The 19,614-nt window shown below is 38.2% G+C and overlaps 2 protein-coding genes across 4 annotated transcripts in view; one reads left to right on the top strand and one right to left on the bottom strand.

The window, feature by feature from the left end:
• Positions 1-19,614, bottom strand: part of CMSS1 (cms1 ribosomal small subunit homolog (yeast)) — a 333,716-nt gene that overhangs the window by 303,138 nt on the left and 10,964 nt on the right. The window lies entirely within an intron of this gene.
• FILIP1L (filamin A interacting protein 1 like) overlaps positions 1-19,614 on the top strand; it is a 42,358-nt gene that overhangs the window by 22,091 nt on the left and 653 nt on the right. The window contains exons 2-3 of one of the 2 annotated variants that reach the window (XM_025050088.1): positions 2,880-5,655; positions 9,127-9,305. In XM_025050088.1, the coding sequence (XP_024905856.1) occupies positions 2,995-5,655; positions 9,127-9,186 (2,721 nt within the window). In that variant the 5' untranslated portion in view covers positions 2,880-2,994 and the 3' untranslated portion in view covers positions 9,187-9,305. Of the gene's footprint in view, positions 1-2,879; positions 5,656-9,126; positions 9,306-19,614 lie in introns of those variants that run through there. The other variant, XM_006916545.3, reaches the window with a different exon arrangement.

Genomic DNA, 19,614 nt, shown 5'->3' with positions numbered 1-19,614 from the left:
TTGAAAGAAAAAATACACCCTGTCAAATATGTGTGTATATATGTATACACACACACACATATACACATCCCTGCATTAGTAATTAGCAGTGTGACAATTAGCTTCCTTTAGGGCACTGTGCACAAAAGGCCAGGCTTGTAGCTTCCAATTTTATAAAGACCAGCTAACTTTGCAAAGAAACACCTTTTTTTAAGACCATAAATTAACCTCAAACTTCAACCTTCAATTGCTCCTGGATATAAAGCAAGAAATAGTGAGTGATTTAGGGTAAGCCCATTCACTGTACCAGAAATGCTAATTCCAATTCAGTAGCATAACCAGTCAGTCAGTCTGTCTCTGTCTTTCTCTCTGTCTCCCCTCCGCTGCCCCCAATATACATGTATGCAACAAGCTATGGACTTGATGGTTAGGGGTAGAACTCTTTCTGCATATAAGTTACTTTCCTCCCTTGACAGGTTTTACCTGACTAGCTTGTTGACTGTCATATGATGTGCTCATGAGACTGGCACAGGGAAATAGCAGGTTGTTAGGAAACAAGTGGTAAGGAAATGCTGAGAGCAAATGTATTCAAACTGTCATCTCTATGTGCCTACCTTTAAGATGGGGTTTGCAAACAGATTGGAATGCAAGCCAATTTTCAGAAACCATAAAAATATACATGAATTTGTACCATACTGAAAAAGATGTGTCATGCTTGCTGCTGAAAACAATGAATGCAATATAAATAATTTAAACTTCTTCAAAACCCTTTTTGCCCACTAGGGCACTACCAAGATTCACTAATCACCACTCAATTTTAATGGTCTTTTCATTGTCCGCAAAACAATCTCTCCTTTATATCCTAAGAAAACACATCTCCGTCTCATGAAAATGAAGTAACACATGGTATTATTTAATAAGTTGAAAAGAAATCCTGAAAAGTTTTTGTGAAACTATTCTCTAATAAAACTCTTAAGAACTGTGATGTAGAGGGGAAAAAATATTTTGCTGCAGTTATGCTCAGCGCACTGTTAAATATGATTCTAATGCTAAGGTGGGAGGAAGAAGTATTTTACCAAAGTCTCTAAGTATTTCACCACCATAGCAGTTTACCCATGGACTCTGCCACTGGGTTGTGAAGTCCCAGGACCATTCAGGAAGAAGCCGCCATGTTTTTCTTCTCAGGCTCACAGGTGTCTCAAGTAGGGAGTGGGACACGGCTGAAAGCCACAGGCAAGCGTCTTGCCAAGACTGTGAATGAGATCATCACCAACCTCACCCCAGCATCCAGCCCAACTTCTTCAGAATTTCGCAGGCCACAGCCCTTGGGCCAGCCTCCTGTCAGGTTCTCAAAACAGGAAAAACTAAAAGTGGATCCTCCCCACAAAAAAGTTTGAGAATTCTCATATTATACAACTATTTTAAACATGTTCCTCTTGTATAGTATAATTATAGAAGAGTAGATTAGGATCTCAAAAAAATTCTTTATTTCGAAGAAGACTACTCTAAATTAATTTTTTAAAATGTTCTCTCAAATCCTTAAACAACTTTCAAAAAGAAAGTTCTATGGCAAAAATTAAAGATACACATTGGATAATTAACTCATTCCTAATAGAAAAGCTATATTAAAATATTATCAACTCTTCATGTTTGACCAGAAAAAAATATTTATATAACTTTTCATTAACGACAAGTCCTTTAGTTCAATTCTTCAGGGATTCCATTCTATTTTAGCTTCTGTATAACAATACTGCAAAGCTGTAATTACATCCTCTATAATCAGCCCATTCCCAGTGTAATTAAGAGTGCCACAAATACAAAACTATGACCTCACTACTGAGGAAAAAAGTGTACAGAAGAGATAGATTATATTGCATGTCAAATGCCCTCCTGTTATGCCAACAAATTTCAAATGTAAAAGAAAAAAATAACATGTTACAAGAGAATCATCTTTAAGAGGAAATCATTACATTCCTGATAATAGAGTTTTCCCTCCATCATTTCTAGCATCTGACTCTCATCAATAAGCTCTTTCCTATCAAACCCTGTGTTCTTCCCATATGTTATAAAAACTCTAAACGCTTCAGATGCTTCTCAGTTCCCCCTTATTCAACTACTGTCCACTATGGGGATCAAGATATATATGATGTGATTCCTGGCACGATGTCATGCTAGTGTAAAACAAGTTTTAATTGGCACAGAGGTCCATCAGTGAAGTGCATCATTTCTAAGCAATGTGAATAAAATCTTAACTAAGAACTAAGAAGCACCAAACATTAATGTACACATATTGTAATGGTTCAAGCAAACCATTTGAGAAATGTAATAACCACATTAATAAAAAAAAGAACAACAGCAACCACTAATCAAATGCTTACCCAGTGCCAGCACTATGACAATCTTAGATGAATTATCTGATTTAGTTTTCACTAATGCCTCCTGAGATAATACAATTATTGCCTCTATTTTTCATATGAGGAAACTGAAGCTGAAATGTGTTAAACAACTGCCCAGATTAATCTAGTAAGAGCAGGGTCAGTCTTTAAGCCAGGTCTAACTATCTCAAATTTGTGGCTGTTTTTACAGCCTTCCGGTTAGACCGAATACTGATTATATATTACACAAGCAATTTAGCCTAAATATCTTGCTAAATACTCTTCTACTAAGGCTCCTGGTGAACTCCAAATGTTACTAATCGATGAGGTGTTGGGGGCGGGGGCTAGTGAAAGCAGAAAAGCAAGATAAGTGTTTATCAAGATTCTCTTCCTCCATCAAATTAAGGTATTCCTTTCCATATTCTGTAAGAGCTGATACGATCTTTCTAAATTAAATGTTTAATCACAGCTGATGAATTACTAAAGCACCAATCACAAAACAGAATGCACTCTTGTATTTTTCAGATTAAAGAGGCTGATTGACCAAGAAACCGAATCCCAGGAGAAGAAGGAGCAAGAAAAGGAGAAGAGGGTCACCGCCCTGAAAGAGGAGTTGACCAAACTGAAGTCTTTTGCTTTGATGGTGGTGGATGAACAACAAAGGCTGACGGCACAGCTTGCCCTTCAAAGACAAAAAATCCAAGACCTAACCACAAGTGCGAGGGAAACACATGCTAAACTAGCCCTTGCTGAAACCAGAGTTCGGGAAGAAGAGCAGAAGGCAACCAGACTAGAGAAAGAACTGCAAACGCAGACCACAGAGTTTCACCAGAACCAAGAAGAAATCATGGCAAAGCTCACCAATGAGGATGGCCAAAATCGCCAGCTTCGACAAAAGCTGGCAGCGCTCAGCCGGCAAATTGATGAGTTAGAAGAGACAAACAGGTCTTTACGAAGAGCAGAAGAGGAGCTCCAAGATATAAAAGAAAAAATCAACAAGGGAGAATATGGAAACTCTGGTATCATGGCTGAAGTGGAGGAGCTCAGGAAACGTGTGCTAGAAATGGAAGGGAAGGATGAAGAGCTCATAAAAATGGAGGAGCAGTGCAGAGACCTTAATAACAGGCTTGAAAAGGAAACATCACAGAGTAAAGACTTTAAACTTGAGGTCGAAAAACTTAATAAAAGGATTACAGCTCTGGAAAAATTAGAAGATGCTTTCAACAAAAGCAAACAAGAATGTTACTCTCTGAAATGCAATTTAGAAAAAGAAAGGATGACCACAAAGCAGTTGTCTCAAGAACTAGAAAGTTTAAAAATAAGGATCAAAGAGCTAGAAGCCATTGAAAGTCGGCTGGAAAAGACAGAATTCACCCTGAAAGAGGACTTAACTAAACTGAAAACATTAACTGTGATGCTGGTAGATGAACGGAAAACCATGAGTGAAAAATTAAAGCAAACTGAAGATAAGTTACAAGCTGCTGCTTCTCAGCTTCAAGTGGAGCAAAATAAAGTGACAACGGTTACTGAGAAGTTAATTGAGGAAACTAAAAGGGCACTGAAGTCCAAAACTGATGTAGAAGAAAAAATGTATAGCGTAACCAAGGAGAGAGATGACCTAAAAAACAAACTGAAAGCAGAAGAAGAGAAAGGAAATGATCTTCTGTCCAAAGTTAATATGTTGAAAAATAGGCTTCAATCATTGGAAGCAACTGAGAAAGACTTCCTAAAAAACAAATTGAATCAAGATTCTAGTAAGTCTACAACAGCATTACACCAAGAAAACAATAAGATTAAAGAGCTCTCTCAAGAAGTGGAAAGACTGAGACTGAAGTTAAAGGATATGAAAGCCATTGAGGACGACCTCATGAAAACAGAGGATGAGTATGAGACTCTAGAACGAAGGTATGCTAATGAACGAGACAAAGCTCAATTTTTATCTGAAGAGCTGGAACAAGTTAAAATGGAACTTGCCAAGTACAAATTAGCAGAAAAAACAGAGTCCAGCCATGAACAGTGGCTTTTCAAAAGGCTTCAAGAAGAAGAAGCAAAATCGGGGCACCTCTCAAGAGAAGTGGATGCACTAAAAGAGAAAATTCATGAATACATGGCAACTGAGGACCTGATATGTCACCTCCAGGGAGACCATTCCATTCTGCAAAAGAAACTCAATCAACAAGAAAACAGAAACAGAGATTTAGGAAGAGAGATCGAAAACCTCACTAAAGAATTAGAGAGGTATAGGCACTTCAGTAAGAGCCTCCGGCCTAGCCTCAATGGAAGAAAAATCTCTGACCCTCAAGTATTTTCTAAAGAAGTTCAAACAGAAGCAGCTGACAATGAACCACCCGATTACAAGAGTCTCATTCCTCTGGAACGAGCAGTCATTAATGGTCAGTTTTATGAGGAGAGTGAGGACCAGGAAGAGGACCCTAATGAGGAGGAATCCATGCTGTCCTTCAAATGCAACACATCTACTCCCTGTCCTGTTAACAGGAAGCTATGGATTCCTTGGATGAAATCCAAGGAGGGCCATCCTCAGAATGGAAAAATACAAACTAAACCCAATGGCAACTTTGTGCAACCTGGAGATCTGGTCCTAAGCCACACACCTGGGCAGCCACTTCATATAAAAGTTACTCCAGACCATGTCCAGAACACAGCTACTCTTGAAATCACAAGTCCAACCACAGAGAGTCCACACTCTTACACAAGCACTGCAGTGATACCAAACTGTGGCACCCCAAAGCAAAGGATAACCATCCTCCAAAACGCCTCCATAACACCGATGAAACCCAAAACCTCTGCCGAAGGCCTCTTGAATTTAGAGCAAGGCATGTCCCCAATTACCATGGCGGCCTTTGCCAGAGCACAGACCCCAGAGTCTTGTGGTTCTATAACTCCAGAAAGGACAATGTCACCTATTCAGGTTTTGGCTGTGACTGGTTCAGCTAGCTCTCCTGAGCAGGGACGCTCCCCAGAGCCAATAGAAATCAGTGCCAAGCATGCGATTTTCAGAGTCTCCCCAGACCGGCAGTCATCATGGCAGTTTCAACGTTCAAACAGTAATAGTTCAAGTGTGATAACTACTGAGGATAATAAAATCCACATTCACTTAGGAAGTCCTTACATGCAAGCTGTAGCCAGCCCCATGAGACCTGCCAGCCCTTCAACACCACCGCAGGATAACCGAACTCAAGGCTTAATTAATGGGGCACTAAACAAAACAACCAATAAAGTCACCAGCAGTATTACAATCACACCAACAGCCACACCTCTTCCTCGACAATCACAAATTACAGTAAGTAATATATATAACTGACCCTCATCCAGTCTATATTGATACTATTGCAAGGAACTCAATCCTTTTTAATTATCCCTCTACATCCCCCAAAGACTGACTCAACTTGTACTTTGGGAAGGTTTGTGCATGAACTATTCAAGAGTATCTGAAACTAACTGTTGCCTGCATAGTTATATCAAGTGTGCACTTACTGTATATCTTTTCATTTACATACCTGTATGAAAAATATTTAGTCTGCACTTGTATAAATACATCTTTATGTATTTCATTTTTCATAACTCACATTAATTTGACTGCAACTGTTCTTGGTGAAATACTTTAACATTATAAAGCAGTAAATAATTTGTTATTTTTACCATTGCTTGCCGGATTTTCTTTTGATCATTTTGTGTTATATTTTTGCATGTACAGTAGAATTTTATTTCCTGTTCATGTCTATTAATTCTTCCTTAAAAAAAAAACTACTTCCCATTTACAGTCAACTTCTGATCACACATTAGAGAAAGAGAAAGTGGTTTAAATAAAATCTTAAGTCTCTTTGATTTCAAAGTGAACTATAAGATTTCTCATGAGCAAACTTAACTTTATGCTTGAGATGTATCTTAATATCTCTGGTGGTAGACGGAGTAAAAAGGGTCAAACATGTGGTGACAGAAAGAAATCTAACAATGGGAGGTGAACACACAAGGTAAATATATACACATTAGAGAAAGAGAAAGTGGTTTAAATAAAATCTTAAGTCTCTTTGATTTCAAAGTGAACTATAAGATTTCTCATGAGCAAACTTAACTTTATGCTTGAGATGTATCTTAATATCTCTGGTGGTAGACGGAGTAAAAGGGGTCAAATATGTGGTGACAGAAAGAAATCTAACAATGGGAGGTGAACACACAAGGTAAATATATATGCCTTACTGTTAAAATGTACAGCTAAAATTTATCAGATTGTGTTAACCAATGTCACCATAAAAAACAAAACAAAAAAAAACTCTGGTGCCCAGCACAGTACTTAGCACATGTTAGGAACTTAAGACTTAATGTTTACTGATAATAACAATAAAATAATATCAAAAAATTTGCTTTTGTGAGCATATGAGCTGATGGTGAAAGTAAAAAGCTTTGAAATGTGCTAGGAAGCCAGAAAAAGCACACTTGGAAATATGAGTTACCTTGACAATCAAGAGTTGACTGTATTTCTACCATAGATAAAAACTCCCATAAAACATACATATCTACATCCAAACCCGGAATCGGCCACTGTGACATATGCTCTTGAACACTCTGATTCAAAGCAAAAATTTCAGTTTTGTTCCTTTTTCCTATATGGGTCCCAAAACAGTTTGGATTACTTAAGGTAAGTGCTTCCTGCCTTGCTTATAAGTGGGCTGCCTTCAGAAGCTTACAATTTAATCATTTTGTTTTTAAATTTTTCAGCAAGCACATTAAAGCCAAAGATAGTTACAGACACAGTTGTTATAGAAAAGACATTTTTAAAAGATTTAGTTGAGGGAAGTTTCTGTGATTACAGTTATGCCATTTATAAGGTAGGTTAGAAAATCTCAAGCAAGGCACCCGGCTCATAGGATTCTCAGCATAATCTATACTTCTGTAGCAGGGAATACCAGCTTTCAGAGGAACATTTTAAATTACAAAGATTGTCCCCAAGTCACATTCCAAAAAGATGATTTCAGACAAAGTAGCTCATTGCCACTTTCCCTTTACCAACCTCATAACTGTTAATTTAGTGCGGTCAATTTTATTGCCAGTTATTGATTTTAAACACAATTCATTTAGACACCCAAGCAAACTGTGAAGATCTGTAGAAGTAAAAGAACCCTTTCACAATTATCCTCCTTTTCCCTGCAAAATCAATTTCATGATAGCACAGCGAGGATTTGTTGACAGAAACACTTCCATGGTGATGAACTACAACACCAACGCTGTGGGCTTGCATCATCATTAAATAAATTTGGATGTTAGCTGAGGCTGGTGATGAATGAGAAAGCTTCTGTTTAAACACATTTATCTTGAGAATCGGCAGTGACCCAACTGTATTACAAAATACATGATGGTCTAAATGTTTTTCAAAATGATTTTTATTTTTAAGTCACCTTGGGCAAGAACTTTAGAAGGAACTGCATACTTTATTTTACGTATTTCAAAGTAAACATTGATAATGCTGCTGCATGAGATGTTTTTCCTAGATAATAATCAAGAGACAGTACATGTCACATTTTAGATCATAAAATTATGAACGGAAACTAGAAAGTATTAAAGGACAAAGTCTTTCCAGTGCTTCTCAACTTTTGTCACATAATGGCACAAACAGAAAACATGTTTCCATGGCACTGGGAGAAATGAATGAAGAGGCAGAGATGACTAGCCAGGGACTCCTGTCACGCTCAGGTGCCCCAAGTGCCAAGGGGAAGATCCATTCTTGGCACACCTATAATTAACAGAGTTAGAGAAGCTCTGGGCTATTAATTAATCCATCCGTTTTGTAAGGATTCGATTTTTTTTAGCTTATGTGAGCCAGAGCAATTCTCTATAATAAAGTTAACACCACAAGTCCTGTGTCCCACGATTATAATGCACAAATTCTCATTTTATGATCTGTTTCCGATTTAAGGTTTCTACAATTACAGTTCACAATGCCAAGACGTTGTGTGCAGGGTATTCATGACACCCAAAGGATAAAATAGGTTGCACTGTGAGATGGTCATAAAAGGGATATTTAATTAAAAATTTTGAGACTTGTAGCTTAAGGATTTTATGATCTTATTGAATGAAGTATAATTCCATGCAAAACTATGTTTTTAGTAGCTTCTTTGAGTCTGAATCTTTACAAAGCCTGTCTCCTTTGAAATTTGTTAGACTAAGACCTTTAACAACATTCTAATTCTCCTATACCTTGCTTTCTATTACTATTAAGTTTTTTCCTCCAAAATAATCATTTTGCTTTGCAATCTTAAGAAAAAAGAGAATCAGGGAACAATGCATGACCAAAACATTAAGATCAATGTTTCTCAAAGTAAAATCCAAGACAGTTGTAGGAGAATTCCCTGATCTCATCCAGAGCTGTCATATCAGAATCTGAGGGCAGGGCCCAGGAAGCTGTATTTTTAACAAGCTCCTCTGCTGATTAGTATGCACCTTAAAGTAGGAACTCCATTGTTTTACCAAGTCCTATTAAAGTTAGTAAATGGGTTCTGACTAGTCTCCTCTATCAGAAACAATTATATCTTTCCCAGGAAGTGTGACTATTCCGCCCTCTAGTGGTTGGCATGACAAACAGAAGGCTTGTTCCCCAAGTTTTCTTTTTTATTCAAAAGGAACGCTCAATAAAAACTACCATTTTATTGGGCGGGAAGGTTCTCAGTTCTATTATTGTAGCAAAGCATAGATGCCTGAATCTGTAGCTGAGCCACAGCAGGCTGTCTGACACCTCCAAACTCCATTTCTTTCTCAGATCCCAGGCCCTCAACATAAGCCTACAGCTTTCTTGGGAATGGTCCAGAACACACATTAAAGAAAGCAGTTTGGATGAACCAAAACAAAGGACTCCATTCACCTCAGGCCACAGTGAAGCAAATCAAGAAAAAGCAAGGAAGATAAGTGGTTCATTAAAGTCTCCAAACCATAATCCCCCTTAAAATTCATTTTCATTTAGATTAAACTCCAAGTCCTTTCTTTTCCAACTGATGGATCCTTTTAATACTCAAGCTCACTCAAGAAGAGTAAAGCTTTCGTGCAGTCAAATATATCACAGCAGCATCCCCCAAAGGCAATGCAGTAGGATAAAGAATCCTTAGGGAGTCCAGCAAGTTAACTGGCCAACACTTCTAAGTACTTCATAATTTGATAATGAATTAACACTGTTCATACAGCAGCATATACAAATCTGTCAACATTCCATCAGGACACCAGATTTTACATTTAGAATAGCACCATGAAAAGGTACTCTGTACTCCGGCACTGCAGTCAGGTATCCTAGTGATAATCCTCTTTCGTTGTAGCCTCATTTTAAAATTTCACTTATTTTTTCACAAAATTATTGGTCAAGAGAAATAATATTTATCTGATTATTTGAGACAGTTTTTCTGAAAGCCTGAAATTAGTTTTATTTAGTGAGTTCCTTTCCTCCCATAACCAAATGGTCCTGAATATTTTTTTAAGGTTACTGAAGATGGCTCTTTTTTTTCTTGCCTCAGAGCTTTGGTTTTTAAAGGCCAGTCATCTTTGGATAACTAACAATATATATAAATCCTAGAGACCTACGTAGGCTGCCTCACTCTGCCATTCATTCATTCCTTAGGCCTCTGGAAAGGTAGAGTGGGTTTACTAATTGGCATACCACTCATGTGTCTCAGTGACATAAATAGTGTCTTACCACATAGTATCTTCTCTTCAGAGCATCATAGGGACATACTTGATCAATTCACTAATCATGACATACTGAATTGCCTGCCTCCTACTTAACAATGGGGCAGGTATTATAGAGACAAAAGATTCACTATCCTTGAAGAGCTTATTAACCTGGGCAAGGAAAGGAAAAGGAAACAAGAAACAAGAATCATGATATTTAATCAAGTGGCAAACTAAATTTCCTTGTATCTGGTATGTAGAGATGAGAATGTTGAATCTGACAAAGCATAAGCCTCAAAGCAACTTTAAAAAGCTGCACTGAAGAGTTTAGTTCCATAAGGATAGTTTCCATTCACCTGACAGATTGGCACAGAGCATGTATTTGAGCATTTATATTTGTATTAATATCTTGTACCTTTTGTTTCTTTCAAAGATACCACATTATAAACCAGAGTTTTCAGACGAGCTTTCCATTCTAACATGCCTTTGGGAGAAATAAAGAGAAGTCTTGACAACCAACTACCTTTGACTTAAAAGTGAGAAAAAATGGGTTTCAGTAGGATTCCCAAGAACTTAATAACTCCCTTTACTGTTTAAACCTTTCTAAAGAGTCCTCTTTGAGGAGTTTCAACCACCACAGGCTCAAATGTCTTCTGTTAAGATACAAGTTTTCTTCGTTCCTCAACAAGACAACTACAAGAACGAACTGACATTTTTTATGATGTACCCACTGCTATGTTAGGCAGCTTTGCAGGGATAAGATTTAAAATCTAAGACAGAAGTTGAGGACAACCTTACAAGGTAACTCGGAGCACAACACAGAGATAGTAAGTACTATAGGAATTTGGAGAAGGTTGCTCTGGGGCACGGTTTGGGGGTTAGATTTCAGAAATGAGTATTTGAGCAGAGGATAGGGGGTGAAGATTGGGAGAGAGGACAAAAGGTGTCCCAGGGAAGTGCACACAAGAGCAGAAGTGTGAGGGCAAGGCAGGAGGGTGGACAATCAACGTTGAAGGAACAAAGGAACAAAGTGTGGCTGAAGGTGAGATGCTTGGGGAGGGGTAAGGCTTGATGGGCACAGTGTTCTGTGTCCTCAGAGAAGGCTTCTGGGTAGTGAGACGACATAACAAAGGGGAGAAAACTAATCTTTTATACAACGTTCTTTCATTTCACAACAATTCCTCTAAAGTGGGTATTATCATAATTTGAAACATAAAAAAAAATTCTGAAAGGGAAGGAAAATTGTTCCAGGCCATTCTGGTAGTATGGAACAGAAAAGAGATATGAACACAGGTCGGACACCATTGTCCCATTCTCTTTCCATGGCAACATACTGAGAAGCTGCCTCAGTGCAAGGGGGGAACATAATAAATTGCACTTACTCCTGTCCACTACCTATGCAGGCAGACAGGTTGCCTAATATTACATCACTGTACTCTGCCTCACAAGTCTGTTACTTTGGCCAGAACACTCAGAATGCCCCTAAATATACACAGGGTTTCCTCTCCACTGCTCTACATGGGTAGAATTCTCTTCTCCCATCAAGTCACCCATACCGAAAGGTCTACTTCAAGCCTCACCTCTTTTGAAAACTTCCATGATTACCACAGCCAAGAGTGATCTGCCTTCCCTTCCAATTCTTCCCAACTCCCTGAGGCCACTGTTAGGGTAACAAGAGACAATGAATGTGAGAGGCCAAGCTGCACATGAATGGGCAGGCATGGGGAGGACTGACCTAGGAATGGTGCTGATGAGAGAGATGGGAGAAAAGCATGACGAAGGACAAGCACAAGTCCTCGTAAGCAGCAGACTCTATACTCAGCACTAGAGGTGCAACCCAAGTCCACTCTTTTCTAGAAAGAAAGATTCTATAAGCAAAGGCACAAGTATCAAGTATGAAGAATGATTTTGGACAGGCTGTCAACATGTGCAGATCAGGAGACACCTAACGGGCCTCAGATTTGGCTGGAGAGAAAAGCAGCAGAAATGACTGAAGATGATCCATAGAAGGAGCATCACAACCATGCCTATCAAAGCTTATAAGTAGGCGGCCACCTTACAGTCCTAATATGGACCCAAGACCTCCAGAAAAGACAATCAAGGCACCAAGGTCTAGTCACTATAAAGATAAGCACCAACAACTTAGCCCAGAGGTGCTGGGACTTCTACCTCTGTAGAAGCCTAGAACATTTTCCTAGATGGTATACCCTAATTTAGGGTTTCCATTTCTCAAGCAACATAATTATATATATGACTGATGGTCCTAAAATCACTTATAATATAAAAAGGACATTGTATTTTCCCAGCTCAGGGAGGAAGGGTTCAACCTTCTCAGTCTCCAAATTCTGCTTCCAATTCAAGATTACAATAACTGTAAACCAAGGACACATCCCAAATAAAATGGCCATTTTATACTAAACTCTTCAAGCTGGTTGGTCTCCAATGGCTCTCTCATAACAATTAAATGCATATATATAAGAGCCTGCTTCGATGCAGCCACTCTTCAAACAACTCAAATTCCTCAAGAATTAATTACTATCCTTCGCTATTAGCAAGTTGGTTGGGTTTTTTCCTTTCTTAAAAAAAACTGAGCTACTCCTTTTCTGTTCTTTGCCTTCTAATGGTGTTCTTGCCTGAATTCATTGATTACAGTTTTGAGGACTCAGAAAAGTAATTTTATTGAAAGAGGAGTTAACTAAAAACTGCAACAGATTCCCAAAGGGTACGGTAGGTAATACAAGAAACATTTAAATACCTGACAGTCCCTTTAGGGCACCAAGGATAGGGTCAGTGGGTGGAGATCATACTGAGAAGGATGGCTTCTCTCACAGTGACAGATAAAAGCAGCAAAATATTTTTTATATAAAACTGTTTTCTGATTATGAGAATAATACATATTTGTTACAAAAATTTTGGAAAATATACAGGCTGCCAAGACTGCTGATTTTAGCTTCTAAAAAGGGTAATGAGAGGACTAGGGAGAACAATGGACAATTATTACTATTTTTTTAGGTCAACCTATCAACTATGGCCCTATTCCAGGTTCTCTCAGACTGCCAATGAGGAAGGAAATGGCTTTCAGGGGGCCATCCTGTCCTTACTGAACACCCCTGGGGCCAAGGAGTGGCAGACCCCCCCACAGAGCACAAGTCTGTGTAATCTGTCTGCTCAGACCAGACACAATGGCCAAGGGGCCAGGATTTCCTCTCTCTCAGCTAACCAATCAGTGCTTGGATAATGGTTCACTGTGCATTGTTCAAGTACTGGAAAGAAATGCCTCCTTAGGGGGCTGCTCTCAGAACTAATTATCCTTATCAATTAGTAAGATCAGCGGCCTAGTGTAAGGGATGGAGGCATGGGATAGGGCCCAACAAAACTCAATCCTCAGGCTCTGGGAAAGTAATGTAGACGTACCCATGGTGATAAGAGTGATAGGTGAGGAAGAATTAACATTTTCTGCCTGGGCTGGCTCAGTCACTTAAATGGCATCGACGGTTTCTCTACGAAGAGTCTCTAAATTTTCAACGTCTATGAAACAGTTCCACATGGAAGGTCCAACTACACTTCAAACTAAGCATGACCCCACAAGGCAGTGCAGTGCCACTCTGTCTCTGCCTTCCCCCTTTTATTTGTGCTACTTCTGCCCAAGTCCAGTGTTCAGTACAAATGATACTGTAAAACGGTTAATCTATTACATTTAACCCCTCACCTCTCTAATCCAACCTTCACTAGTGTCATTAGTAATCTTTCTACCACACTGTCCTGATTGTGGCAATTCTGCAGTACCCCACAAAACAGCACTTAACATTACTGAGTGCCCAAAGTCCAAGCCTTCAACCAGGCCTCCATCTCTCAGCTCATCTCCTTTCGAAACTCTGCACATACCCTGCACCCTTACCAGCACACGGTATTGACCATCCTCGCAAATACCATTGGGCCTTCTTACCCTGTACCTTTCCTTATGCTTTTCCTAGAGCCGGAATGCTCTTCTTTCTTTGTTCCTCATACTGAAATTCTACTCCTCCCACAAGTGCCGCTTGCTTCCTCTGGAAAGCTTTCCTCATTTTTGATGATCTTCCTCTGAGTTTCCCAAACTCTTTTCTTTGTATCTCTATTACAGCACTTCATTTTGCCTCTTGTTATAATCATTTGTTACCCTTCACATACTGTAATCTCTTTAGAGCAAGAATCAGCTATCATTTATTTTTGAAACTCTTATACCGGTATTTCTCTAAATGTAGTCAGCAATCACCTTTATCAGAATCATCTAGGACTCTGCAGATTTCCCTATCCCAAGACCAATTAAGTCCAATGCAGGGAATCTGCATCTTAACAAGCTCCCCGGTCGTTCTTGGACACAAAGTTTCAGAACCACTGTCCTACATTATTCAGGGCTTACATAGTGCTCATAGTAGGTACACACAAAAAAAGGCTCACATGGCTAACAACACACCTGGTGGCCAGAGCAAACTAGCATTTGTTCTTTTCTTAGAATCACAGAATGTCAGGGACAAATGACTTCAGAGGTGATAAAACTACTTCAGTTTTCAAACAATTAAAAGTTATGAAAAGACTATAGAAAATTATGTGTCTTCAGGTGATGTCTAAAAAAGAAAGACTCACAATAACCAAACCAAATAGAATAAGGAGGGAAAGGATGTGTGAAGGGTCCTTTTCTGGGCCTGACTGAGGTGGTTAGAAACACAGCGTAGGAATTGGCATTGCTTGTTCAGCAGCCTTAAGTCCCACTATAGTAACATATCTCCAATAATTAATCAAAGAGAAGGAAGAACAAGGGATACAGCAGGAAAACAAGAAAGGTAAAATAATCAAAGATAAGTTGTGATTTGATCAAGAAATAGGTGTCATTACGAAGAGATATAAAGAAAAAGACAAAGATGATTATAATGTTGACATTAGTAAAACTAACACTCGTCTGGCACTTTGGATGTGCCAGGGACTTTCCTATACAATATCTCTACTCCCAAGAACTTGCTAGTAGTTGTTCTAATCCCGCTATATGGACTACAGATGAGGAAACAGATCTGCACAGGCTAATTGGCTTATTCAAGGACACACAACTAGTTGGTGCCAGAACCAGAGTGGAGGCCCAAGTCTATTTGGCTTCACAGTCAGTAGTACCCTAGCCACTAAGCCAAGGCTATTGTAAAATATGAGCTTTCAAATGATTAAAAATAATTAAATGAGTGCAAATGAAGAAATGAGAAAGAAGATAGGGGGAGGAGTATGAGAACCCCAAAAAAAGAAAAAGAAAAAAGCTAAGATGAAAAACCTTACAGATAAAAAAAAAAAAGGCAGAGTGAGGGGAGGCGATAAACAAGAAAGACAACATTTTAAGGTCTGTATCTTTTATTTTAACATACTATTTCTACATGTGATGTTATGTGTCTGGGCACAAAATGGAAGCAACTGGGGTTAAGGATTTTTCAAAACTGTATTTCAACATTTATTTTTGGATTTCCCTCACCGCCCATGGTGTAATTACCACGGAGAGACTGGGAGGTGACTAGGAACAATCACAAACCATGTTACATTAGAAAATAAGGGCATCAATTTCCTCTAACCTTCACCTCAGAAACTAGACAACTCTTTAATATAAATTATAGCACTGCAACGATATTTAAAACCAAATGTTCTCTCACAGGAGGTTAATGGGAATGAGCTAATCAAACTGCAGTTTCCTTCTGAAGGATCTCTTGCCATATAAAACTATAAAATCTGTAGTGATAAACTTTTACTGTATAATGAGAAAATTCTAAGAAAATCGAGAGAAAAAAGCCAAGCAGCATATGAAACTGGGCTGTCTGCCAGATTCATTATCTGTTATTTCTTTTTTTTTTTTTACAAATTAGCAGTGACTTACTAAACAATACAAAAGAAGGCAATAATATTTCAAAGATATTTTTCCTCCAGTTTAGCATTTCTTTTTCATCACCATATCTATCATCATTACTTAGGCACTTTCCCATTACACAGAGACAAAAACAAAAATACAAAACACTGTCATTCTGATAACACCCAGCCTTGACCAAACATTCCACAGCTGGGTCCCTGAGGGAGTCAGGCAGCCCTGAATCAGCCCCCTCCTCTGCATCACTCCAGTGACCTCAAATCAAAACGATTCAAGGTCTTTAGGAGTCTTGAGCCTTTCAACCTCTAGAGCTAAAGTTGTAATGAGGGCCCCGCAATCCCTGGAGACAGGAACACTACTGAAGGAACACTGCTTTCTTACACAATATGTTGCCAGTACATCTCCAAAAAGTTCAAAGCATTTACACATCTAATTTCATTTAGAGAAAAGGAAACATCCTGACTCCAGCTGTCTAACTAGGATCTGATAACTTTACCATAAATGCCGACTTTGTTCAAGTATATTTTCAGATGTTTGCCCTCCATGATAATGTGAAAGAGCACAAGGAGCAAGTAAAAATCGGGCTATAGAACTAAGACTTCAAATGAAACTGAAAACATCCTCACCTCTCTATGCTTCCCCTGGTCACTAAAATTCACTGTCATCTAATGACCTGCTGGAATGAGAAAGCCTTGTAGATAGCTTGGTTCTTTTCAGAACCTATGAACCAAATAAGCTAACATTTTAAGAATTTAATGAATACATTCCACAAACATACTCCTTTTCTTTCTACTGCTCCCCACACAGAACCAGTGCCTCTGCCTTATTGAACTCAGCATCCTTCAGACTTGTAATCCATTCCAAATCTCAATCTCCATGTTGAACTGAGTTAAACATTTTTAAAAAATCTTTTCTACTATGAATGAGCTTTCCAACTTCCTTAATCTACTCCAAGACATCTGCTTTCTGATGAAACCCAGGAGTCTCCAACTCTGAGTAGAACATTCACTGTGTGGTCTTAAAAGGGCCATATGCATGGAGTCCTCTTTCAAGATGCACTCCAAATTTGGATAAAATTTTCTTGGAGCTATTTGACATAATGTTCTATAAAAATGATCCAAGAGATGACACATTTTAAAGGTCCATACCTCATTTACTGAAACATGTCCAAGTGTAAAATTCGACAAGAAAAAAAAAATAGTTTTTTTTTTTTTTTTAAGATTTAGGGTTATCCTAATAAAATAACCAGTCTTTGCTGCCATCTAGAGGTAAAAGCTATGTAGTGAAACCAGAGTTATCAAGAAAATACAAAATGAACTTGGCAGCATCAATGGTATAGAAACATTGGGAGCCCAATAACATTTGGGCAGCTGACCACTATCCCAGGCCACACTATCTTCATTAACACATATCAGTACAGCTTAAAAGAAACAAGCCTGAGCAAAACCGTGTTCTACTCCAATTGGTTTACTAGATTTCAGTTCTAAATAGCCTGTGGTGCTCATTAAAATTTCTCATGCCCATATCTCACTCCTAGTCAATCTGAGACAGCAGGTTCTGACATGGGATCTGGGCATCTGCAGCGGTTTAAAAGCCCCACAGGTGGTTCTAATAAGCATCCAGGAAAACAGTGGGCCATGAAGCCCTGGTCTCTCAGTGTTAAACCTCCCACACCCAGGCAGGCCAGAGTCCAGGTAAAAGAAAACTTAAAGCTTACATTTAAAGAAGGTACAACTATGAGAGTTTCTCAAAGTGTGGCAGGCTGACCACCAGCAGCAGATAAATCACCCTGAGAGTTTATTAAAAATGTGGATTACTGGTCCTATCCATAGATGAATTACTTTCTAGGGGTAAGACCCAGGAAGCTACAATTTAAATAGGATCCCAACATACATTTTTTTGTTCACTAAATAGGTAGACCCAATCTAAATCCTGACAAAATTAAAGGACATCACATAAACCTATTTGGAAAGGCTATTATTAATGCTATGGTCACAAGATCAGCTGACTTGAATTAGTACACCCCTGGTGGTTTGGACAATATGGTTGATGTGTGCAGGAATGTTCTGATATCTGAAGTGCTTTTTTCCTTTTTTATCCCTTAATATAACTTAGTGTTGACTTTTCTAATTGTATACTTATTATAGAAAATGTAGAAATATAGGAAATATAAGAAAAATAAAAATCTATAACTCCACTAACCAGAGTTAACCACTGATGGCACTGGTGTAAGTTCTCCCAGTATTTTCTCTTCAAACATACATAGTTAAAGCATGTATATACTTTTTAAACCTACTTTTAACATTTCTGAATAAACATTTTTGTATAACTTCGGCAGCATCATTACTTAAAGAAAGCATAATATTTTCATGTGATTATATGGTATAATTCATTTACTCCACCCTGATTGTTGGAGTCTTAAACTGTGTCCATTTTTCATTGTTATAAATAATGCTAAAACAAATAGCCTTGTCTGCATCTCTGATTATCTCCTAGAAAAAATTTCTAGCAACAAAATGAATGAGTTACAGGGTGGGTGTGAGTTTTAGGGATCTCAAAACACACAACTAAACTACTCTCCTAATCATCACTGAGGCTGTCCCTCTTGACAAACCCTTATCGGGCACTGAGTTTTATTATTAAAAAAAGAAAAAATAAGCTCTGCCTATTTTGGCATTGAGGATGAGACCATGAGGTCAGGTTAAAAGGAAGAAATGCCATTTAGATAAGAAGGAGACTGAATCAGAGTATCAACATCTGATTTGCTATATTTAGGATTAAGTAAGAAAAAATAATGTTAGTAAGAACACTAAAGCCCAGTCTTCTAGCATCTAGGCACAGAAAAGATTGACTAAATGTACCAAAAGAAAGCATATTACCTAAATAGTTTATCCTTAATTGAAAGACTCATATTTTGGGCCAATTATGTGTAGTGTTTATATAAAAATCTAAATATGGTCGCTATAAAAGTTAGAGGGCATTTTAAATAAGTGAATGTTTACTTAAAGAGATACAGGAACTTCATTGTACTTTATCAGTACAATAAAGTGTGAAAACAAATTTCTGTAGAATGAAAAATAATATAAGAAGGGCTCCCATAAAAATAGTATTAGAAATCTATGATGAAAACTACAGTGCATTTTTAAAAGATTTATATTTTTGAGCTCATAGCAAGGAAAGGATGATGCACTCAAAGAGGGAGATTAATAATAACCAATTGTGGACTACAGTAGAAGAGCTAGTTAGCTGAGATTTTTTTTCTAATCTCTTTAACAATAAATATTCTTATCCAAGAATATTTTCCCTTAATAAATAAAATCAGTATATTTCTAAGTGAATACGAACTCAATCAAGTCTTCGATCTTCACATTCCACAACCCACGCTCCTAGGCCAAATCATTTAACCTATCTGTGAGTCCTCTCTCACCCCTCATATGTTAACAGTGAACAAATATTAATGTAATTTTACCTCTACAATACATCTTCCCCCAATCAATATCCTTACTACCCCTCACCCCCACCCACCACTTACAAAGTGTCTATAGAATTGGTAAAATTTTCTCTCTTTGGCTTGAGTCTACATTCCCATCTCACCTCTCAAATACAACCTAATTTGAAGTTACTTCATTTCTCAACTGTCCAATTTCCCGCCTCAGGGACATTGCCAAAAATATTCTCTCATCCTACTGTCAAAAGTATTTCCTTACTCTGGAATACCCT

The sequence above is a fragment of the Pteropus alecto genome, unplaced genomic scaffold (genome assembly GCF_000325575.1).
Source record: "Pteropus alecto unplaced genomic scaffold, ASM32557v1 scaffold164, whole genome shotgun sequence".
Taxonomy (NCBI): domain Eukaryota; kingdom Metazoa; phylum Chordata; class Mammalia; order Chiroptera; family Pteropodidae; genus Pteropus; species Pteropus alecto.
This window is presented reverse-complemented; position numbering and strand designations above follow the sequence as displayed.